Source organism: Bos mutus, chromosome 10, assembly GCF_027580195.1.
Source record: "Bos mutus isolate GX-2022 chromosome 10, NWIPB_WYAK_1.1, whole genome shotgun sequence".
NCBI classification, from domain to species: domain Eukaryota; kingdom Metazoa; phylum Chordata; class Mammalia; order Artiodactyla; family Bovidae; genus Bos; species Bos mutus.
Window position 1 is genome coordinate 11,389,826 of NC_091626.1, and position 24,756 is coordinate 11,414,581.

Sequence of the window (24,756 nt, forward strand, 5' to 3'; positions counted from 1 at the left end):
CACATGAATTAGTCATTATAAGGTCCTATAAGAAGAACTAAAGAACCTCTTGATGAAAGTGAGAGTGAAAAAGTTGGCTTAAAACTCAACATTCAGGAAACTAAGATCATGGCATCTGGTCCCATCACTTCATGGGAAATAGATGGGGAAACAGTGGAAACAATGATAGACTTTATTTTGGGAGGCTCCAAAATCACTGCAGATGGTGACTGCAGCCATGACATTAAGACGCTTGCTCTTTGGAAGAAAAGTTATGAACAACCTAGACAGAATATTAAAAAACAGAGACATTACTTTGCCAACAAAGGTCTGTCTTGTCAAGGCTATGGTTTTTCCAGTAGTCATGTATGGATGTGAGAGTTGGACTATAAAGATAGCTGAGCGCCGAAGAATTGATGCTTTTGAACTGTGGTGTTGGAGAAGACTCTTGAGAGTCCCTTGGACTGCAAGGAGATCCAACCAGTCCATCCTAAAGGAAATCAGTCCTGAATATTCATTGGAAGGACTGATGCTGAAGCTGAAACTCTAATACTTTGGCCACCTGATGTGAAGAACCGACTCATTTGAAAAGACCCTGATGCTGGGAAAGGTTGAAGGCAGGAGGAAAAGGGGACAACAGAGGATGAGATGGTTGGATGGCATCACTGACTCAATGGACATGAGTTTGAGTAAACTCCAGGAGTTGGCAATGCACAGGGAGACCTGGCATGCTGCAGTCCATGGGGTCACAAAGAGTCGGACACGACTGAGCAACTGAACTGAACTGATAAGGTCCTATGAGCTTGAATAAAAATATACTTTCTATAAGATTTGACTTGACTGTGCTCTATTATTCTCACTGGTTTTAGGATTTAAATAGCAAAAAGTAAAAGCAAAAAACAACCAAGTTCATTCCTTCTCTTTATATTTGATTTCATTTTTCTATAACCAGAGCATGGATGGATACATTGCAAAATTTTTAAGGCTGGACTGACTTCTGAGTTCATGTAGTTTGTTTTCTCTTTTAATTGTCTGGCAGATTGGAAATTTCACCTCATTGTTATCAGCTGAGATCTAATGACTTGTTTCAATAAGTTAGGCAGATGTGAAGAGGCAAGGAAAGCAAGCCCTAATCACATATCACTTTGTACTGTAAGCTCAGATTTCCTCCACCCAGAGGCTGTACTTGGAATCCCCAGATGGGCAATAGCAGCCTCATTCCTGAGAGGAATTATAAGAGAAGGCACCAATCTTTTCACCAAACTGTGTCAATAAGACAAAGTTGTCTTTACAACTTTTAAATTGCCTAATAAACTTTTCACATTGTTCAGTTCAGTTCAGTCACTCAGTCTTGTCCAACTCTTTGTGACCCCATGAATCACAGCACGCCAGGCCTCCCTGTCCATCACCAACTCCCGGAGTTCACTCAGACTCACGTCCATCGAGTCAGTGATGCCATCCAGCCATCTCATCCTCTGTTGTCCCCTTCTCCTCCTGCCCCCAATCCCTCCCAGCATCAGAGTCTTTTCCAATGAGTCAACTCTTCACGTGAGGTGGCCAAAGTACTGGAGTTTCAGCTTTAGCATCATTCCTTCCAAAGAAATCCCAGGGCTGATCTCCTTGTTAATTTTTGAATTTCTAGTTTCTGGATAAAACTAAAATGTTAATTTCCACAACATCTATGACAATAGGAAAAATATAGAACAAAAATACTTCCTCCTCCATTTTATTATTTTCACCTTTGGGTAGCCTAAGAAAAAAATCTTTTTTTGTTGAAGTAAGAGTATTCCTCTCAGATATAGAGGAATCTCTGACCAAGTTATAGCAGCCTCTTATTGAGTATACTTATGTTTTTGGGAAATCGTGGAGGAGAGAACCTTTTATTCAATGCATGTTTATAATCTACTTTTGCCCTTCCACTCTTTATGGTATTATGGGAAAAGACCAAAAAAAAAAAAAAAAGGTGAATATCTATTCCTCAAACATTTTGAAGCCTAGAAAGGAAGATGAAAAATAGAATGTATTTCTAAAAATATATAAAGTTCAAATTAAAAAAGCTTAAAAATAGCTTTACATATTTGAATGGAGATTACTATTCTATAGAAAGCTAGAAAGATAATTAATTCCCTAACGAAAGCTTCCCTGTAGACATAATCTCTGGTGATGCTAGTCTGGGAATGAATGCCCTTTGGTTGGCTTTCTTTCACAACAAAACAACTGTCAGGCTGAGGCCCAGTAAGCATCTGCACGAGCATAGAGAAGCAGCTCATCTCGGGGAGCATCTTCCCCTCGTGGGCCAAAGGCTCCTCACTGCCATCAACACTCTGAGCACATGAAACAGAGACCCGTGATGGCTGTCTGAACAGAAGTGTAACTGCCTTGAGAACATTACAGATAACATGCTTTGGGGAATTAGATGTCAGGGATTATGCTACAACTGAAAAGATCTGAGAATCAGAGGTCAGAGAAACATTATGAATGGAGGTTTTTTTGGCATATTTTTTGGTCATTTGGCCGGTATTTTCTTTCTTTTTTTTTTTTTTTTTTGGTGTCCTCTGTCGTCCCCTTCTTCTCCTGCCTTCAATCTTTCCCAGCATCAGGGTCTTTTCTAATGAGTCAGCTCTTTGCATCAGGTGGCCAAAGTACTGGAGCTTCAGCTTCAGTATCAGTCCTTCCAATGAATATTCAGGGTTGATTTCCTTTAGGATTGACTCATCAGTTTTAGAGTCTGACTATCCAGGTTAGATAGAATCCCCTCACTGACTGTGACACTTCAGGCGAGTTACTCCATTTCCTTATCTATATTATGGAGACAATTGCACCTATCTTCCAAGACTGTCACGAAATTTGAAAGAGATATAATGAGTAAAACCTTGAGAACAGGTCCTTGCATAGAATAATAGTTCAGAAATTAAGTAGTATTATTATTTCATCAATTAGAAGTTAATCCTTTCCTTTTCTAAATTCTCTTCTGGCCTTAGTCACTCCCTGTCACCCCCAGGATTATAGCTTTGTGGGCAAATGTGATGCTTTTCTCACTTTATTTCCCCACGATGAATTATAATGCCTGGAATGTTGTAGGTTCCAAATCCGAGATGAATGAATAAATGGATGATAGCAGGGATCTTCCCTGTTGGGTCGGGAAGATCCCACCCGTGTCTCCTGCACTGGCAGGCAGTCTCTTTACCACTGAGCCACCAGGGAAGGCCTCACAATGCATTTCCTTATATATAACATGCATGCTACACACCTCACAGTGTGTATAGATGCAGGATTTTTTAATTATTATTATTGCCTTAAATGACTATCTTTAAAATAAAATATGGAGAAGGAAATGGCAACCCACTCCAGTATTCTTGCCTGGAGAATCCCAGGGACAGAAGAGCCTAGTGGGCTGCCATCTATGGGGTCACAGAGTTGGACACGACTGAAGTAACTTAGCAGCAGCAGCAGCAAAATAAAATATTTAGATGAAGAGAAGGGTCTCTTTATATTTACCAAACAATATTTACCATTTCGGGCTTCCCAGGTGGCTGCCAGGTGGATTCTTAGCCACTGGACCCCAGGAAGTCCAGCTGCCAGGATTTTGTTGGCCATAGTGGACATGTCTGACAGCCCGCAGACAGCTCCCATCTGAAGGATGTCCCTAGGTTATCCGCCACAGGATCTGAGCCAATAGTGTAGGGGTGAGAGAAGGACCCTCAGAAGGCACCCTGTGAAGATACCCAGATTCAAGTCTAGTCCTGGCTTAGCCTTAGAGAGAATCTCAGTGTTTCTGGGAAATCCAGTAGCTGTCAAGATAATATTTGCTATCAACACAGAATGAGCCACAGTGTTCTAGAATGAAGGAGTTGAGGTCTTAGGTATAAGAGGAAAGCAGGGTTCTGAATAGTGGGATCTTCTAGTTAAGCAGATCCACTCCATATTACTTATCTATTTTGGGGAACAAATCATCCTAAAATGTAATGGCTTAAAGTAACAGTGATTTATTATTTTTTATAACATATATTTTTATATTTTTTTCCTCTGGCCTTGACTAGACTCACTTATGAGAACACAGTCTCACATGTCTGGGGCCTCTGCAGGGAGGAGGAATGTCAGGAATGGTATGTCTCCAGGTGGTAGCTGATATTCACAGAAACTTCCTTCTCTGACCACCTCCCTCCCTCTTCGCCCACTAATAGGATATCAAAAAAGCAAGAGTGGAAGTCCCAAGGTTTCTTGAGATATTACTTCCGCCCTGTTCTACTGGTTAAAGTCCATCACAGGGTCAGCCTTATTTCAGGGGGAGGAAAATACCAGATTCCTCCTCTTGATGAGAAGAGTAGCACAATCATGTTGCTTAATCTTGTGACAGTTTCTCAGAATGTCTTGTTTTTCATGACCTTGCCACTTTTGACAAGTACTGGTCAAGCATTTTGTAGAATATCTTTCAATTTGGCTTTGTCTAATGTTTTTCTCATGATTAAATTGGGTTTATGGAATTTGGGGAAGAAGACCACAGACAGAGGTCAAATGTCCTTCTCATCACCTCCTATCAGAAAGCATTTGATACCATTGTGATTTGTTACTGGTGATGTTCTCTTGAGCCAGTTCTAACACCAATTCTGATGTGTGTTTTTTCACCCAGCAGTTAACTCAATTCCTGTGGACATTGACTGGGAGTTCACAAATTTAGTTCTGTTCTGACACTACCTGGAAATAGTGTCAGATTCTGCAGGTTAAGGGCTCAGTCCTACAGGACTGCCCCCACTTTATTTGTTTATTTATTTTGACTGCACTGTGCAGCATGCAGGGTCCTGGTTCCCCAACCAGGGATTGAACCTGCGTCCCCCCGCCCCGTACCCACTGCATTGGAAGATGATGTCTTAACCACTGGACTTCCAAGGAAGTCCTAGGACTGCCCCCACTTTAGATAGCAATCACAAGTGCAGATGGTTGCCTGGCTATATGATAGCCTATAAATCAGAAGTTCCCTTGACCTCCTCTCTGCTGCTGCTAAGTTGCTTCAGTTGTGTCCGACTCCTAGTAACCCCATGGACAGCAGCCTACCAGACTCCTCCGTCCATGGGATTTTCCAGGCAAGAGTACTGGATTGGGGTGCTAGGGCCTTCTCTGGATCTCCTCTCTAGGTTCAATTAATTTGCTAGAGCAGTTCCCAGAACTCAGGTAACCATTGACTTACTTTATAACTGGTTTATTACAAAGGATATTAAAGATATGAATCATAAATGGCCAGATGAAGTGATGCATAGGGCAAGGTCCCAAAAGCAGGTGCTTCTGTCCCCATGGAGTTTGGGACCTGGCCCATGGATGTGACCTGGTTCACCCACCTGGAAATTCTCCAAGCCCTGTCCTTTTGGGTTTTTATGGAGGCTTCATTATATAGACTCAATAGATTAAATTCTCAGCCCTTGGTCACTGACAACCTCCTTCCCCTCCCCTCTCCCCAGAGGTGGGGAGGTGGAACTGGAAGTTCCACCTCTAATCACCATTGGTCCCCTGGGCAGCCAGCTTCCATCCTTAGGTTACATAGGGGCTTCTGCTGCTGTGCTGCTAAGTCGCTTCAGTCGTGTCCGACTCTGTGCGACCCCAGAGACGGCAGACCACCAGTCTCCCCTGTCCCTGGGATTCTCCAGGCAAGAACACTGGAGTGGGTTGCCATTTCCTTCTCCAATGCATGAAAGTGAAAAGTGAAAGTCAAATCGCTCAGTCGTGTCCGACTCCTAGCGACCCCATGGACTGCAGCCTACCAGGCTCCTCCGTCCATTGGATTTTCCAGGCAAGAGTACTGGAGTGGGGTGCCATTGCCTTCTCCAATAGGGGCTTCAGGTCACCTCATTAACATCATAAAAGACATTTTTTATCACTCTGGCCATTTAGGAAATTCCTAGGGTTTTTGGAGCTCTGTGCCAGGAACCAGAATGAAGATCAAATATATATATATATTTTTGTAAATCATAATATCAAGCTTGAGCACTTGGTTAAAATGGTGCCAGCTTTCTCCACTGGAATGTTAATATTTTTCCCTTTCGTATTCTACTGTTAGAAACTCTTTGTGGTTTTAATTTCAATGAAGACTAACAACTTCAGATATTTTTTCATGTGCTTACTTGTCATTCCTATACGTTATTTGGTGTGCAAATTATTTTTTAATTGGGATAATTTATTATTGATGAGTTTTTAGAGTTTTTTTTTAATACATTTTGGATGCATTTCAAAATAAATTGCAGACATCAGGGTACCTCCCTCTAAACACATCAGCATATTATTAACTAGAGTTCAAATTCTTTGTATACAATGAAATACACTGAGATTTAACAAATGCTACTTCCCTGTGACCCAAATCACTGTCAAGATGTAGAAGACTGTACTATTGATTTTTATGACCCATTGATGGTTGCAATCTATTTCAAAAACATGCTTCAGACAATCTAGTGGTAATGCAAGACCAGGGTAGAAGCTCTGGGCTATAAACATAGGATCTGCAAACCTCCCTCATCCCTCACTTAAATATTACTTCCAGGGCTAAGAGACCTTCAATAAAGTGAAACACAATAAGCCTGTATTATCCTAATTTGACCTACTAGGAGTTCGGAGAGGTACAGGTAACATGCCCAAGACAACATAGCTGATAAATGCAGGACCTGGAATGTGAACTCTGGCATCCTGCCCTGCACCAGCCCCTGTGAGGCTAAGTGGGTGCTGTGGTTGTCCCAGCGGCTCATCCCCATTTTCAGCGTGGTTTCCTTTGGAAAGCTGTTCCGATCACAAATATTCACTGTTTGGGAGATAGCCAGTGTGTGAGCAGGGCCTCCCTTCACAGACTACAGAGACCCTCTGGGCTTGTTTCAGGCTGGCCTGACCTTACTGCAATTCGAAGCCGCAAAAGGCCACGTGCTAGCGCTGCCGTTCATAATGGAGGACCCGGAGGGCTGGCGCCTGACCGCGTGACAGGGCAAGAGTGGCCGCAAGGCTGTGTGTCCTTCCCCTGGACCTGGGATTCCTGCGGCAGGGCCCCTCCTGTACATTCCTTGAGTGCATCTTTTGAGCCATGGGTAGTGCAGACTGGACCCTGCCTCAGGGAGCTGCTTGTCTAGAAGGGGCTTTAGGGCACAGGTGAGCAGGACACCAGCAGAAATGGTCAGTTCCCTCAGAGAGACTCTGACAAGAACTAGACATATCAGAGAAGGGAGCCTCTGCTTTCTGCTTCCTGGAGGATGTGGCATTTGATGGATGTACCAGATCGTGTCAGTAAGATTAGAAAGTAGGGGACATTCTAAATGCAGGAGAGACCATTGCTAGAGTTTTTGAGGTAGAAAAGGGCCTTTTGGTAGAAAAGGGCAGGTGGATTGAAATCTTGGGAGTGAAACCCTGAGAGGTTCTTGGGGGCTTTTGTGAAGATCTCAGGCCCCAGCCTCAGAAACGGGTCCTTCATTGAACTGTCAGCAAGGAGCCACAGGAAGATTTCAGTGGGGGAGGGGCCCTCCCAAGTGGGGTGTTGCTGGGAAGTTGGGTCTGGGCTTTCCAGGCAGGATGTGTAGGGCAAGGGGAGGGGAGAGTGTCTGGGGCACTGCAAGCCCAGAGTGGCTGGGGAAACTGAGGGCAGGGCAAGAAAGGTTCACTTTCTTCTCCCTGGCCAGCTAGGAAGAGCTGTGTTTCACTGGGCTGCAGAGCACAGGCAGCTGGATGCTCTGGACCTCTCCGTGGGCTCTGGCTGTGGCCACAGTGTCAAAGACAAGGAATTGTGACCATGGGTCCCAGGGCAGGGCCAGGCTCTGGGCTCCTGAGCAGGGTGGTCACTGGCAGCTCACCTGTGTCTACTTCTGACTCTAGTGTGCTGCAGGGCCTGATGGCCCAAAGACCAGCGCATGTCTGGTTTTCATCTAGCCGGCACTTTTTGAACCCTGTGCTATGGGTGAAGAGAACAGATGCCCAAGACACAGTTTCTTACTCAAGGAATTCAACACCACAATCCTAGTACAGAACTGTGACCAAATGTGGGGATCCAGGATGGCAATCTGATTGGTTGGTGGTGATGCCTGAGGTGGGTTTGAGCAGGGCTGTGATTCACTGGGGATGTCTGTCGCTGCAGGGAATGGGGAAGAGTGAGGGGCATGGTAGCCACACATCTGCTGGTTATTTGCTTTCTTTGTTGTTTTAGTAATCTACTATGATTATGGCAAAAGAGGGATAAGAGCACTGAGGAGGGAGCAGTTTATTCAGGGTAGAGCTTACAACGGAGAAGGCAATGGCACCCCACTCCAGTACTCTTGCCCGGAAAATCCATGGACGGAGGAGCCTGGTAGGCTGCAGTCCATGGGGTCGCTAAGAGTCGGACAGGACTGAAGTGACTTAGCAGCAGTAGCAGTAGCAGAGCTTACAAGCAGAATTTTACCAACCTGAGAAGCGATGAGGGGTGGGGACCTAAGGTGACCACTCTGCAGATGACTTGTATCAATGGACCATTGTGAATCAATAGGCAAATACATTGCCGCAAATTCTAAACAGTGCTTCCAACAAAAGGAGGAATTCCATTGTTAATTTTCCGATAAATATGCTTGGCCAGGATACAAGGAGTCCTGTTTATAAGCCAGTGACAAAGCTCACAGACCAATGGACCACAGGATCTTAGAGCTGGAAGATGTCCTTGAAGGGCCTGTTCAACCTTCTCATTTTACTGATGAGGCCCAGAGAGGGGGATACTTTAACCAAGGTCACACAGCAAAACTAGAGTCAAGCTGGGGTTTGCAACCAGCATCCTGATGCCTGCCCCTGTGCTTCTCCCTCTCACCATGCTGCCTCCTGGGGCCCTGAGCCCTGGGGATCTGCATCAGATTTGTCTGCCCACACTCATCTTTCTAGGATAAAAAGGCCAAGTCAGATTCCAAGATTCAGGTCAGGCAGATGTACTTCATTTCAGAAATATGGGCTGTGCTCTGGGCTAGGCCCTGAGCCAGGAAGGTGGAATACAGAGAACAGTAAAGGACAACTCTTGCCAGGACACATCTACCCAGGAAGCCAAAAAAAAAATAAGATGTTTTCAGGGCCCCAGGAGAGCAGGAACACCAAAACCAGAAAGCAAGAAAAATTCAGCTTTGATGAATTTACACAGAATCTTGCAATCAGAAATTCTAGAAAACAGCTTTTAAAATTGCATGCCCTGTTAAGGGTAGGGCTTCCCAGGTGGCGCTAGTGGTAAAGAACCCACCTGCCAATGCAGGAGACATAAGAGACATGGGTTCAATCCCTGTGCTGGGAAGATCCCCTGGAGGAGGGCATATCGACCCACTCCAGTGTTCTTGCCTAGAGAATCCCATGGACAGAGGAGCCTGGTGGGCTACAGTCCATGGGGATCACTAAGAGTCAGATACGACTGAGCATGCATGCACGTTAAGTGTTGTATTAATATTTTCCACTGAGGAGTGCTCTCATTTTGAATTTCATTGGGGGAGAGGGCACAGTCAGCTTTTCAAGACTTTGAGCCCCTGGAGGTCTGACTCCTGCTACAACCCCCGACCCCCACCCCCAGCCTGCATAGCAGGACAGACCTGTTAGAACGGATGACAACGCAAGCCACACTGCAGGTGCTGTGGCAGAGAGGTTTTGGGAGCCCAGAGACAGTGACTAATTCCCTGGGAAACAGCAAGGAGATGCTAACAGGGCCCCATAGAGGAGGAGAGGCTGGACGTCCCCTCAGCGGGAGGGGAGAGTTCAGGCCCAAGGCCATGGCCTCCTTCCGCCCAGCTCCCTGCCCTGCCTGGGCAGAGGGTGAGGCCCTGTTAGGGGTTCCCTGCCACCTGTAGCTTCAAAGGACAGGAAGTAGATATTTATAATCCAGAAGGAAGAGGGAAGCCCTGGCCTGTCTCCACAGGGCACATACCGGGCCCCCACAGTTCACCCACTTCCTTCCTGCCTCTTTGAACACAGAGGCTTCACACTGTGGCTACATCACCCACAGCCTGGTCCTCGCCTGCGGCAGCAAGTGGGAAAGAAGTAGAACCAAGTGGTCAGGGGATTTTCTAAAATTAGTTTTACATATTAGTATAATCTGATGACGATCATAAAGGAAATGTAAATGTTTCATCTTTGACCCCGTAAGATAGTTTGTGTAGGTGTGGATCTATCATGGGGGTGGGGGATGGCTTAACTACTTTAAGTCCGTGTTCACATCTTCACTGGGTCCTTAAAAGATCTGTGCCTAAACTGAATGTCTGTTTTTGTGTGTCTTTTTTTTCCTGTTGGCTGATTTGGGTCTTCGTTGCAGTGCGTGGGCTTCTCTGGTTGTGGTGCATGGGCTCCAGAGTGTGTGGGCTCGGTAGTTACGCCACTTGGGCTTAATGGCCCCATGGCATGTGGGATCTTAGTTCTTCAACCAGGAATCGAGTCCTCTGTATTGGAAGAAGGCAGGTTCTTAACCATTGGACCACCAGAGAAGTCCCTAAATTGACTTCCTTCCTGGGGCCAGGGCAGAGGGGAGCCCTTGAGCCAAAAGGCCCCCTTAACTGGTTCAGCTCAATTGTTCCCACCGCCTCCTGGACATGATGAATGGCTGAAGCTGAGTCTTCCCTTCAGGATGCTTTTGTCTGTGACTCCAGGGTCTTTGCCCTGGCTCCCTCTGCGGCTCCCCTGTAGGGACATACCATGTCCCGGGCTGCCTCCTCTTCCCTGGGGCCTCTTACCCTCCTGAAGCAAGATCTCTCTAAGGATGACCCCCAGCAGTCTGCCCTCAGTGAGGCCACTTCCCACACAAGGGACACTGTGCCCTTTGGCCGCCCAGTGGAGTCATCTGCCACGGCTCTGTCACTGTCACCTTGAGACTTCTCAAGGGTGAGGCTGCTCTCAAGTTCCAGGAGACACAGGTCAGGTTCTGCGTGTCCCTTATTTACTATTGAACAAACATCTACAGAACAAATATCTCCTGTATGCCCCAGGCCCTAATCTAGGCACTTGGGAAAACTTTAGAGAATAAAATAAGACAGAAATCCTTGCCTTTGTGGCACTTCTGTTCCAGCCAAGAGGTTCAGACAATAAACAATAAATATAATATACAAGTAGCTGGTAGAGGGTGTTAGGTGGTCAGCGCTATGTGGGGAAAGGAACAGTGGAGCAGGATAAGGGGATCAGGAGGAAGGTGCAATTTTCAATCGCATGGTCAGGGTGGGCTGTGCTATTCAGTAAGAAGCTAACATCTAGAACAGATGTAGGAGGTGAGAGATTGGGCCATGCGGCCGCCAGGCGCAGCCTGAGTACAAGGAGAATCTCTGGGGCTATGGCCTGATTAGAGGAAAGGCATAGATCTGGGCTCACTGAGTTGGGACCAGCTTTAACCTGGAGAATGGAAAATAGGGATTTGTTGTTGTTGTTTTTTAAGGTAATGTGTCTATCTTAAACTGTGAAAAAAGAGATGAGAACCTGGTCCTTGAAAATGCCCCTGGTTTTTGGTAGTTTGGGGCACAGCTCTCCGAGCAGGGTGGCATTGGTCCAGCAGAGCTACAGCCTGTCACAGACCTGCTCCGTCACGCTGGACACGTCACCCCTCTCTGGACCTCCGCTCCAACGGGTCCCCAGGACCTGCCAGTGTGGTGATCCCACCAACCCTTCGGGAGCCCCTCTCCTTACAGTAGGGCAACACAGCCCTTCACCTGGCTGCCCACCTGGCTGTGCTGCAGTGACTCGTGGCCGTCAGGCTGGACCTGAAGGAGCAGAATGCGGTGAGTCACCACCTGGCAGAGGCAGAGATGTGTGACGTTGACTTGTCCCCTGCCTTTCAGGAGCCCACAGCCCATGGTGCTGTCTGATTTCTCCCGGCGGGGGCCTTGGAACCAAGAACAAGGACATGTTCTCAGACTAACAGCCCGCCTGGAAAAGATGAGTGGCAGCACAAAGCTCCAGGCTCAGAGAAAAACTGGGCATCAGGGATTATGGAGAAGTCGTTATCACCGTGTGTGTTTAAAGGAGCGAGAGGTCACATGACCCGGGTGGAGCAGGGAGGAACAGAGACAGGAGGGTGAGGAGACACGAGCAGAGCCGTGGGGGAGGGACTGAGTGCACCAAATGCCCCTCCAGGTGAGAATCGGGCGTGGGGCTCAGGACGCCATGGATAACCAGGCCATCGTCTGCTGGAGCAGAGAGGCGAGAGCTCAAAGAGCCCGGCAGCCCCAGCAAGAGTGGTGAGCTCTGCCTCGGCCTCCCGCCGCCCTCCCACCACTCCTCTGTTTCAAGAAGGTCTGACCGCCCTTAACGCAGCTGCCGAAGGGATCCACCTCCCCTGTGTGCAGCTCCCCCTAGGGGCGGGGACACCTTCACCCAGGTAGCTGCGCCCCCTCAGGACAAGCGTGTGTCCTCAGCTGCCGAGCTGTGACTGTGTCGGCTGTGACTGTAGCAGCCACAATAATTCCTGAACGTGGTGTGAGCAAAGCTATGAGGCAGCAGGCTCAGGTCCTGGACTTGGCTTCTCTCCTGCTGAGCTCTGTGACCTTGGGCAGGTTACTCAACCTCTCTGAGCCTCTTTTCCAAGCTATAAATAGAAGATGATATATACTTGTGTGTGTGTGTTAATTGCTCATTGTGTCTGACTCTTTGCAACCCTATGGGCTGTAGCCTGCCAGGCTCCTCTGTCCATGCAATTCTCCAGGCAAGAATACTGGAGTGGGTAGTCATTCCCTTCTCCAGGGGATCTTCCTGACCCGGGGATGGAACTTATGTCCCCTGAGTTGCAGGCAGATTCTTTGAGCCACCAGGGAAACCCATAATATATACTTACTTTTTTATGTTGCCGTGAGGGCTAAATACCTAGTGTAGTGCCTGGAACTTAATAGGAGCTCAGTACCCATTAGAGTCTTATTGTTGGATCGTTGATAGTTCACAAAGCCCTTTTATAATGATTGAATATTATCTCAGAAAAATTTCCCCCATTTTACAGATGAGAAAAGTTCACTGACATTCCCAGGGCACAAGCTGCTGCTGCTACTGCTGCTAAGTCGCTTCAGTCGTGTCGACTCTATGCGACCCCATAGACGGCAGCCCACCACTTCCCTGTCCCTGGGATTCTCCAGGCAAGAACACTGGAGTGGGTTGCCATTTCCTTCTCCAACGCAGGAAAGTGAAAAGTGAAAGTGAAGTCGCTCAGTCGTGTCCGACTCTTAGCGACCCCATGGACTGCAGCCCTCCAGGCTCCTCCGCCCATGGGATTTTCCAGGCAAGAGTACTGGAGTGGGGCCACTAGTAAGGAGCAAAGCTGAGTCTGAGAAGCCTATTTCTCTGATTCCAGAGCTCGAGGCCTGACAGGTTTGCCTTGCCCAGTGTGGGTGGGGTGGGGGTGTGTCTCCAGCTGTGCCTGCCCACCCCAGCAATCAAAGCTGAGGCCTGGGTGTGACTCTGGAAAGTGAAAGTGAAGTCGCTCAGTCGTGTCCGACTCTTTGCAACCCCATGGACTGCAGCCTACCAGGGTTCTCTGTCCATGGGATTTTCCAGGCAAGAGTACTGGAGTGGGGTGCCATTGCCTTCTCCCAACTGCTGCTGCTGCTGCTAAGTCACTTCAGTCCTGTCCGACTCTGTGCGACCCCATAGACGGCGGCCCACCAGGCTCCCCCGTCCCTGGGATTCTCCAGGCAAGAACACTGGAGTGGGTTGCCATTTCCCTCTCTGATGCATGCAGGTGAAAAGTGAAAGAAAAGTCACTCAGTCGTGTCCGACTCTTCGTGACCCCATGGACTGCAGCCTACCAGGCTCCTCTGTCCATGGGATTTGCCAGGCAAGAGTACTGGAGTGGGGTGCCATTGACAGGCCTCTTTTCTCCCCTCCCATTGTGCTCTGTGAGTTGGCCATTAGAAATTCTGTGTCCTTGAGAAGGGGCGGGGGCAGGGGGAGGATTGTGACCTTTCTTTAAGTAGGAAGTTGGTTTTTTTCTTTTGTTTTGCTTTTTATTGTTTGATCAATGACATAATCTTTCTTGGATGGTTGAGCATCTGAGGGTCTAGAATTCCCTTTCGTTCTAAATTTCAATAATGCGGCAAAAATAACATTAATAGTGAATAATATAAATAATAGGAAAAACGGAGAAATGAAAAGGATATGCTAAAAAATATTTGACACAAAAGAAGGCAGTCTCGGGGAAACAGAATAAAAAGAGAGGAGACATTCTGAAAACAAATAGCAAAATGGCAAATGTAAATTTAATAACAATAGTGACCATGCTGCTGCTACTGCTGCTAAGTCGCTTCAGTCGTGTCCGACTCTGTGCGACCCCAGAGACGGCAGCCCACCAGGCTCCCCTGTCCCTGGGATTCTCCAGGCAAGAGCACTGGAGTGGGTTGCCATTTCCTTCTCCAATGCATGCAGGTGAAAAGTGAAAGAAAAGTCACTCAGTCGTGTCTGACTCTGAGTGACCCCACGGACTGCAGCCTATCAGGCTCCTCCGTCCGTGGGATTTTCCAGGCAAAAGTACTGGAGTGGGGTGCCATCGCCTTCTAACTGCCCTCAAATGTAAATAATGCTTTATTATTAGTATTAGTATTATTTTGGCCATGCCACGTGGTCCGCCGGATCCTAGTTCTCCAACTAGAAACTGAAGCACAGCCCTGGCAGTGAAAGCAGTCTTTCACGTATTGGACCACCAAGGAATTCCCTTTCTGGGGGGCCAATAATGCTTTTATAAGCCACAAAACATTTAATTTGCAAAACGCCCCTGGCAAGTTTGGAGACTACTATCCCTGGGGTGTCGGAGGGAGCAGGACAGCCCTGAGAAGGAACCTGGCTGCCCCCAGGCACCCAATTATGGTCATCCATTAGCAAGGCCCTCTCTCTGTGCCCAGCAGTAGGCACTGGGAGGAGCAAGGATGCTACATGCCATGGCGCCTCCCCAACAGTAACAGCACAGGAGTTTAAGAGGCTTGGGAGGTCAAGTCCAGCTGGTGGTCACTGGTGGTTAGAGGTGCCCACCTCCCTGGGCCTCGTGCGTGATTCATCCCAACATTCCCGCCCAGCCCCCCACCTCCTCCATTCCCCAGCCCGCCACCCCCCTACCCCCGCCTCGCAAGGTCATGTAGCAGAGTCTCAGAGGAGCAGCCAACCCAAAGGGCTTGCATTTCCCACCAGGAGATGGATGGGTTCCCACCCACCTTGTGCACTCGCTCAGACAAGACTTTGGCAGGGTGACCAACTCATCCTGGTTTGCCTCGTACTGTCCCGATTTTAAAACAGAGAGTCTCACATTCTAGGGAGCCTTCAGTCCAGAGCAACCTGGGACAGCTGGTCACTTAGTGGGACCTTCCGAGATGAAGGCCCATGAAAGCCCTTGCTCTGGCCCTGCCAATCTCCTCTGTGGACCCGCTGACACCAGCTCCAGCTGGATAGTACATGCTGGGTGGGGTTTGCCTTATACTGCAGATCTTGTCAGTCCCCCTCTTTGAAAACCATCTTCTCAGAGTCTTTTGTCTGCACTGGCTCAGGAATTGTGAAGGCTTTTGGCTTTTGTTCCAGAGTCTGTGACTGGAGGTGAGGAAAATCCTGAGACCATAGCGTGGTCCTTTTACTAGTCGCCAGGCCTGGGCAAGTCACTGATTTCTCCCTCCTTTGGGTTTAATGGGGATAATAGTCCCGGGATGGGGGGTTGTGAGTTGTGAATGGAATAATGAATCCCAGAGTGTATTGTAAACCCCACTGTGAGGGGTCCTGGGTATGCTGCACTGATGCCTGTTTCCTTCTAGAAAAAAGCAGAGCTGCCTCCACTATGCAGCCCTCGGTGGCTCCAAGGACACGGTCATCCAGGCAGGAGGCAGTAGTAACGTGGCTGATCACGTAAGTGTGGGGTGTGGATGAAAGCGGGGCACACTGAAGAGTCTCCCATGACTTGCTGCTCAAAACAGACATGGAGAACAGATTAGTGATTGCTGAGGGTGGGACAGGGGCAGAGGAGGGAGGAGGGTGTGGTTAGAAAAGGAGAACACAGGCGACCCATGTGGTGATGGAATGCTGCTGTATCTTGACTATGTAACGGATACATGAACCTACATGTGTATCCATTAATGAAAAAATTGCATAAAATACACATGTATACAAATGACTGGGAGTGAAACTGGGGAGATCTGAGTAAGATGGGTATTATCAATGTGAGTATTCTGGTTAGTGTATTGTACAGTGGCTTTATAAGATGTTACTATGGGAGTGGGGAGAACCGAGCAGATGGATATGGTGGGATAATGGTGGGAAGAAGGCATCTCACTAGATCCTTTTGTTCTTTTTGGTTCTTTTGGTTTTTATAAATAATGTGTAAGACAATGAAAAGCAATACTGATCTCTTGCCACTCCCTTTTTCGACCACAAGCCCTCGCACCTGTTTCTAGGAGGATGAAGGCTGTAAACAGCCTCCTTGGTTACTCTATCTCTGTGGTCTGCTGCTTCCTGGAAAGCCACCATTATAGCTCCACTAGGTTTCCCAGATCATCTGAATAGTTCTTTGAGCCAGTTTCCCATGTCTTCCCATTCACTCACACAGCAGACCTTCTTTTGACCTTATTTTAATTTCACAGTTATTTAGCAATGATCTGTTGAAATTCTGTGGCAGTTTTTCCTGGGTTTTTAAATTTTTTTCTAGATGCGTTTTAGAATGCTGTGATGTGCTAAGTCGCTTCAGTCGTGTCCGACTCTTTTGCAACCCTATGGACCATAGCCCGCCAGGCTCCTCTGTACATGGGATTCTCCAGGCAAGAATGCTGGAGTAGGTTGCCATGCCTTCCTCCAGGGGATCTTCCTGACCCAGAGATCAAACCCACGTCTCTTACATCTCCTCATTGGTAGGCGGGTTCTTTACCACTAGCGCCACCTGGGAAGCCCATTTTAGAATACTTTTTGGCATTTATTTGCAGTTTGGGTTTGGGATTACACTAAGTCTGTAAATAATATAAGCTAAAATGGTCATCTTTGTGATATTTTATTTTTTCACTAGGAACATGTCTTGCCATTTCCTTTATGTCCTGTTTTATATCTTTCAGTGGTGTCTTATGGCTTTTCGTTTGACTTTGTAATAGTCATTTCCAATTATACTCTTCTTAGGTACTTTATATATTTTGACTGTCATTGTGAATAGACTATCTTTTTAAAACATGTCATTTCTTGTAGGGATTCAATATAGGAATGTTATTGATTCTGGTATTTTTATCTTCTGTATGACTTTTCATTAATTTTGCTAGAGGTTTTGTTTGTTTGTTTTTTGGGTTGGGGTATAGTAGCTATTTTAACACATCTAGATGTACAATCACATTGCCTACAAATAATCATATAGGTTAAATCTTCTGATATCCATAAACTGCTTTTTTCCTGGCCAAAACTAGTAATGGTAGTCGTGAGTATTTTTGTTGTGTGTGTGTGTGTTCTGTTCTATAACCTTTGATTGCTCATTATGTGAGGGTGTTTTCCACAGTTATTAATAGTATCGATCTATACCACTGATTTTTCTGGTTTTGTCCTGTCCCACTATATGTGCGTCACTGTACACCTAGACAGCAGGGTGCTGTGGCAGTGTCCCCACTTCTTCATGGAGTCAGTGTTCACAGGGAGCCACTGGGGATGGAATCCTCCAGACCTGAGTGAGGCCTTGGGTGCCTGTTGGGCTTGGAGTGAGACCTATGTTCTGGTCCTGGATGGCTCTCTCATTCATTGATTACATACATAAATAGTTGTTAGGCACCTACCTAGATGCTGGGGGTAGAAAGTCCAATAACACAAGGTCTCTATTAGTTATGTGTCCTTGGGTGAGTCATGTTAGTTTTATGAACTCACTAAGTGTTCTTATTTGTGAGATGAAAGTACTAAATAAGAATACCATTCCTGTATGTTTGCTAGGTTCCTGGAAAGTAAATAAGTTATCAGAGAATTTTAAGGTGGCGTTCCTAGAAAGGACCTTGCTGCTCGTTGCAGCAGGTGTCACTTGCCAGATGAAGAGTAGCAGAGAAGCAGGGTGACTTGCCCAAAGTTGCGTGGTGAATGCTTGGTACATCAAGGTCTTTCGGGCTCCCTCCCACCCTGAGATCAGCAGTGGGCCCCAGGAATTCAGGCTTTGGGCTGTAAATGCTTTAGGCCACTCATGTTGCCTGAGAAGCGAGAGAGGCCAAACTCAGAAGCACTGTCTGCACTCCTCCTAACTCCCATCTTCTAGCACCAGCCTGCAGCTGGGCAGTCCTGGGAGGGACCCATCAATTGGTCTGTGTCTCCCCCTGCAGCAGGGCACCACTCCTGTGCACCTCGCTGAGGCACGTCACTGGCCTGCGGCAGGTCCTTATGGACGCCGCTGTGATCTGGACGCTGTTGACAATGTAAGTGGCTACAGAAACCATCCGGGCCCCATGGCATCTCTGGGCACCCTCCCAGGCTGGCTGAGTTTGGCTGTGGTCTACCAGCCAGGCCCAGAGTTGAGGAATTGCTTTCTTAGCTTGTAAAAAGCTGTTTGAATATTTGTTGAAGGTAGCAACATTTTATTAACCATTCCTCTATGTTGAGCATTTGGGTATTCCCAAGTTTTTGTCATGATATATAGAACACTAAAGTAAACATCTTCCTATATTTAGCCTTTTCCTTTCATGAATTTTTGTTTTCCCCACTTAGGGGAAATTACCAGGGCAGCAGTGACTGGGTTCGTCTTGGATAACAAAAGGCCTCTGAGTCCTGAAGTTGTGATCGGTCAGAATCGTTTTAAAACCCCCATCCCCACAATCTACCCTCTAATCACACAATCCTCAGGGCCACCATCCACAACCACTAGTAGTGGAAAGCAATTTGACAGAATATAACATGTATCTTTAAAACAGTCAGTATTTGCACAGTTGAAAATTGAGCCTCAAGAAATATACTGAGCTCATGCACCAAGATATTCATTGTAACACTGTATCAGTTTTCATTTCAAAAAGGGCCCAAATACTTAATAAGAGAGAAGTGATTGGGTAAATTATGGTGGTAGTGGTTTTGTTGCTAGGTTGTGTCCGACTTTTGTGACCCCATGGACTGTAGACTGCCAGATTCCTCTGTCCATGGGATCCTCCAGGCAAGAATACTAGAGTGGGTTGCCATTTCCTTCTCCCAGGGATCTTCCCAATCCAGGAATCGAACCTGGGTCTCCTGCATAAAATTATGGTACAGACATAGATTGGCTTTTATGGAGCTATGAAAAATGGTGTGTATTGAGTTTGTAATATACAGAAAGTTATACAGATACAAAATGTAATATGGAATGATCTCAAATATGTAAAGCCATAAAACTAAAAATAACTGCATTAAACAAAAGACTAGAAGAAATGTACTAAGACTGTAACAGAGGTTGACCTGGGTGGGCTGCTACTGCTGCTGCTGCTGCTAAGTCGCTTCACTCGTGGGTGGGCTAGTGAGTGGTATTTTTTTTTGTTGTTCTATTTTTTTTTTAACTAAGTTTTCTCTCCTGAGTAGTATGTTTATGATTAAACCCAGTTTATCCTTCCTTATAACTTCTTAGAGAGAAATTCTGTTAAGACCCAGTTGGGAGTGGACCCCCCCTCCACCTTGGTCCTGTCCCAGCTTTAAGCTACACACCATGCCTACATTCTTTTCTACATTCTTTTCTGCTCTTTGTTCCCTTGGCTTCTTCTCCAGAGGAAGCAGACACCCCTCCAACTTGCCTGGTGGGACATAGCAGAGATGCTCCTCATCACTGGGGTTAACTTAAACCTAAGAGATAAGGTGGAGAAGGCAATGGCACCCCACTCCAGTACTCTTGCCTGGAAAATCCCATGGATGGAGGAGCCTGGTGGGCTGCAGTCCATGGGGTCGCTAAGAGTCAGACACGACTGAGCGACTTCACTTTAACTTTCCACTTTCATGCATTGGAGAAGGAAATGGCAACCCACTCCAGTGTTCTTGCCTGGAGAATCCCAGGGACGGGGGAGCCTGGTGGGCTGCCGTCTATGGGGTCACACAGAGTCGGACACGACTGAAGCGACTTAGCAGCAGCAGCTCACAACCAGCCTCCCTTTCCAGCTTTCACAACTTCACCTTGGGCAATTGCCTCCTGCTTCCAGAGTGTTCATATCACTGTTACATATCAGCTCAAAGGCCACCTCCTCCAGGCAGTCTTCCTGCCCCGCCATCACCCTCCCCTGCCTCCTCTGAGGGCTCTCAGCACTTGGGCCACCCCTCTTTTGGTCCTTGTCTGTGATACAGTTGTCTTCTGTTTCATGGGCTCCATCGGACTTTGAGCTCCTTGAATTGTCTGCTGGGGAGAGGGGGAGAAGACTAGAGGGACAGTTCATCATCACCCCACAAGTCCCTACATGTGAAACAAGGTTGCAGAAGCTTCTGGGGTCATGGTGCCTCTGGGGTGGCCAACTCCTCAGGTGGCCAGAGGTTCAAGAAGACCTGAAGACTTGGTATGAGGCTGAGGAGATCACGGGCTCACGAGGGCAAAAGCCCTTGCACACATGGCCCAGCCCTTGGGATGGTGTGGGAAAGAGGTGGGGGCAGGGAACAAGCCCAGAGGCTAGACCTGGGCAGGGCTTCCTGCTTTGAGCTGGGCCCCAAGACAGCTGGCCAAGCTCAAAGAAGAGCTTCCCATCTTTCCAAGGTCCCCGGAGGTGGTTGAGGCCAGCTTTGTGCCACAGGCCTAGAGCCAAGGGCTGGGAGACTGAGGGGAGGAAGCAAATATGACATAGGGGCCCAGGCCCCTTCTCTGGGTTCTGGTTTTGTTACCAACAAAGGCTATTGGCCTTTCCCAGTGGATAGAAATTGATTAGAGGCCAGACAAGAAATTCAGACAAGGCTATATTGGGGCCCTTGCTACAGCAGGGGTAAGTGAGGTGGGGCAAGTTTGTTCTATTTATACAGGTTGAGGGCAGGGGTGTGTCCAGAGGTCGGGCTGGAGGGTAGCTTAGGTATTTGGCTCACCGCTTAGCTGGTGCTGTGTGCAGGGGGCATGTGCAGTACCCTGCTTTCCCTCCTAACCCTCTGTTTTAGCTCCACACTCCTCAAAAGTGGTAGCTGGGCTTTTTGTTCTCTTTTGATCTTTGGGGTCCAGAATTTGCCCCAACTGTCCCTGCACGTAGTTATTTTTAGTCTCATGTAATTTCTTTGTATTTTGCTGCTTGAGGAGTGGTATGTCCAGGTGCAAGCGTTGCAGCAAAGTCTTCCAGGTCCCAGGCCTGTCTCAGTTTCATCTGAGAAATGGGGCTGGTAACATGATCTCACAGACAACCTTGAAGAGTTATGTAGGCTGGGTGTTGTTTTTTTTTAATTTATTTATTTTTAATTGAAGGATAATTGCTTTACAATATTGTGTTGGTTTCTGCCATACATCAGCATGAACCATAGGCTGAGTTTTTAAGCTCTAAGGCCTCCTATTCTAAAGGAACACAAGGGGTGGTTGCTAGAATTATTATTATTGCCTTAGTCTACTGTGACTGTCCATACCTGGAGTTTCTCCCAGAAAACGTTTCTGTCCTCCACTGTAGACTGCTGGAAACCATTTGCTTTGGACAGGAAGGTTTGTTGTCAGAGCTAGAGACCACCACACACCCTCGAGTACAGACTCTGGCTTCCCGTCTCCTTTCTCACCTGCAACAAGGAGAAACTGCCCTGTCAGTGGCTGCCCGCAGCAACCACAGCAGCCTGGTGGACAGGATCCTAAAAGCCGATCACTCCTACAGATGGGAGAAGGTCCTGAGACCCCGTGCTTGGTCTCTCTCTGTGTTGGAAATGTGTAGCCCTGGCTTCAGGTGGAGCTGGCTTTGAACTTCAGCCCTGACCAATTCAGGAAACCCTTGGTTTCCAAGGGAATGATAATTGCTGCCTTACCTAACGCTAGGGTTCTTTGAGATTATAAAGAGATGGGTGAGCACCCAAACCACCTGAAATAAGGCTGACTGAGGTCCATACCAGTGTGGAGATACTGGTAGACGCTGCTCTAGCTCCTCGTTGATGGATGAATGCATACACGCCTGAATAAAGAAATGACAGTTTGGTTCCAGCTCACTGTCAGCTCCAGGGGATTGGAACTGTGGGTTGGGGTGTTCTATTCAAGCAACTTTCTGAGCCCAGAGACCAAGTGTGCTGGGATTCATTATGGATCTCTGCTCTGGAGTTGGGAAAGAGTAGTAGCAAATGTAAGGTCAGGCATTTGCAGTTCCAGCATCAAGAAATGGGGGTGGGTGGAGAGTTTTTTGTTTACCTTTGGTAGTTGTTTTTATATACAGAAAATAAAAGTTTGCATTTATTTCAGTTTTGAAATTAATACTATTTTTTTTTACAAAATTTAAATCTTAGTTTTCCTTAAACTTTTGAATTTATTTTTACATTCTTATTATTGTATTTATACAACTAATAAATTTTAACAGTCACTTTTGAGAAAGACATTTTTTTAAATGGCTGCATCACACAGCATGTGGGATCTAGCTCCCTGACCAGGGATCAAGCCCACACTCCCTGTATTGGAAGTATGGGGTCTTAACTACTGGACAGCTAGGGAAGTCCCTCAAGAAAGCCTTTTGTTTAAAGTTTGGTCCTGTGTTTAAACTTAATTAAACTACCTTAAACATATTAAACTGAATTAATACATTTAATATAATAGGTTCTCTTTTTAAGCACTTCAAATGCTTCCTAAATTCTTAAATTATTCCATTAAATCCAGTAAATTAAACCTATAAAGTGAATCTTAAATGTCATAGACATTCTGATATTGTATCATTGTTGTTGTTTAGTCAATAAGTTGTGTCCCCTTCTTTGTGACCCCATGGACTGTGGCCTGCCAGGCTCCTCTGTCCATGGGATTTCCCAGGCAAGAATACTGGAGTGGGTTGCCATTTCCTTCTCCAGGGGATCTTCCTGACCCAGGGATCAAACCTGCGTCTCCTGCACTGGTAGGCAGACTCTTAACTGCTGAGCCACCTGGGGAGCCCTCTGATATTGTATACAAACAGTAAAATTCTCTTGCACTTCTCAAAAAAATAACTGTCCCAAAACCAATCAATCAATAACAAATTTCCATAGGAATCAGAAGATTTTTCTCTTTCACATCTCGTAAACATTACAACTTTTTTACATACAACGGATTACTCCCAAATATTAATACAAATGATTAAATGAACTGATTCATCTCTATGCCTAATCTTAATCCACCTCAGGCTTTAAAAGTTCTCAACACTAAGGCAGTGGTGCAGTTAGAATCACAAATCCCTCCTTTCTGCCCCTAAACCAGTTCAACTAGAATCTTGAGGTAAAGGCCTAGCTTCTGTGGTTCTTAAAGGTCTCAGATGATTCCAATTTAAGATGCAGCTGAGAACACTGTTCTATAGAAACAATTCTTACCACCCCACGTGGGAGAAAAGCTCCCAGGTCATCACCTCCCAGACACTGTTAACCAGGATGTGAGGTTCAAAGCTGCGGATGCCAGGACCCACCTGAGCTTTTCAGCAGCCAGATCTAAGTATCCACATTTTTAAAGGGGCTTTTTTTGGCTTCAGTCTAGCTTTTGTGGGTTTAACTTATGCTACTACATAATTTTGGCAGCCTCATTTTATCACCTGCTTTGCATGGAAAGAATTCTGTAACCTGCCCTTCTCTACTTGTTGGCATTCAGCAAGTTTAGTTAGTGCCTGATTCTGGCTTGCCTAGTTTTAGCCACAGTTGCTGAGGTGTTCTACTGACACTCCTCCTATAAGAACACAAATGAAAAATTGGGAAGGCTTCTTGGAAGAGGTGGCACACAGGTGGTCTTTTGACTATGGCAATGAGATTGAGAGACAGGATGGTAAGGAAAGGAATTCTGGATGGAAAAATATGTAAGCAGCTCAGGTTCCAGCACTCAAAGCTAGGCATAGAGTCAAAACCCAGAGTAATGGACACTAAGCCCCAGGTCTGTGATGATGCCAGTTCTGGGTCCAGGCTCATGGAACAAGAGAGAGCCCAGCAGGGATTTCCCCAAGATGGCTGCTGTACTTCTGGGATGTGCGCCCCAGGACCGCCTCTTGTGTAGGGACATCCGTAACCCCTCTGGGAAGAGTTTGACTATTAAGTAGGGTCATCAGCGGGAAATGCAGCCTCTCTGCTCAGTGCTGTGGCAACTGGCTTCCCAGTACCTGCGGCCCCGCAAGTGGAAGAAGCTGGCGTGCTGCTGGGAGTTCACCAAGGCCCACATCCACGCCATAGAGCGACAGTGGGCAGGCACCACCTTGCCTCGGTGCCCCAGAGCAGCCCAGGAGGAGGCGTGGGGGCACATGGGGTGTGTTCAGTTTCCTGTGCTTCTAGGGGAAAATCCTCACCAAGTCACATGCTATTTCCAACATGCCGTGTGCTCTTTCCCTCCCCAGGCCTTTGCACGGGCTGAGCCCTCTGCCCCTCCCTCCACAACTGGCCTGTGAACTTCACATGCCTCAGGAGTCAGCTTGAGCTGATACCCATCGTTCACCTACAAAGCTAAAGGCACTTCCTTTACTTCCTGTAAAAAGGAAAGGAACTGTTGTTGCCACTATTATTTAACATCCGTTTGGAAATTTTGGCCCTGGTATTGAGGTATGAAACAGAAATAGAAATTGAGAGAGTAAATATTGAAAAGGAAGAGAGATTTATTAATTTCAGATGCTATAATTATATACATAGGAAGTCCAGAAGAGTCAACAGAAAAACTCTTAGAAAAAAATAATTCAATGAAAGGGCTAAATATGATTAAATATATAAACACCATAGTATTCCTCCGTACCATCAAGAAGTGGACAAAATATATAGAGGTATTTTTAAAAATATACCACTTACAGTAGTGTGTTT

General features: G+C 46.8%; 1 protein-coding gene across 1 annotated transcript in view; it reads left to right on the plus strand.

The window, feature by feature from the left end:
- ANKDD1A (ankyrin repeat and death domain containing 1A) overlaps window positions 1-24,756 on the plus strand; it is a 55,452-nt gene that overhangs the window by 28,470 nt on the left and 2,226 nt on the right. Inside the window, 8 exon segments of the mRNA XM_070378482.1 lie at window positions 7,623-7,736; window positions 11,607-11,693; window positions 12,111-12,292; window positions 15,690-15,780; window positions 18,201-18,293; window positions 19,600-19,714; window positions 21,425-21,654; window positions 23,952-24,156. Of these exon segments, the coding sequence (XP_070234583.1) occupies window positions 7,623-7,736; window positions 11,607-11,693; window positions 12,111-12,292; window positions 15,690-15,780; window positions 18,201-18,293; window positions 19,600-19,714; window positions 21,425-21,654; window positions 23,952-24,156 (1,117 nt within the window).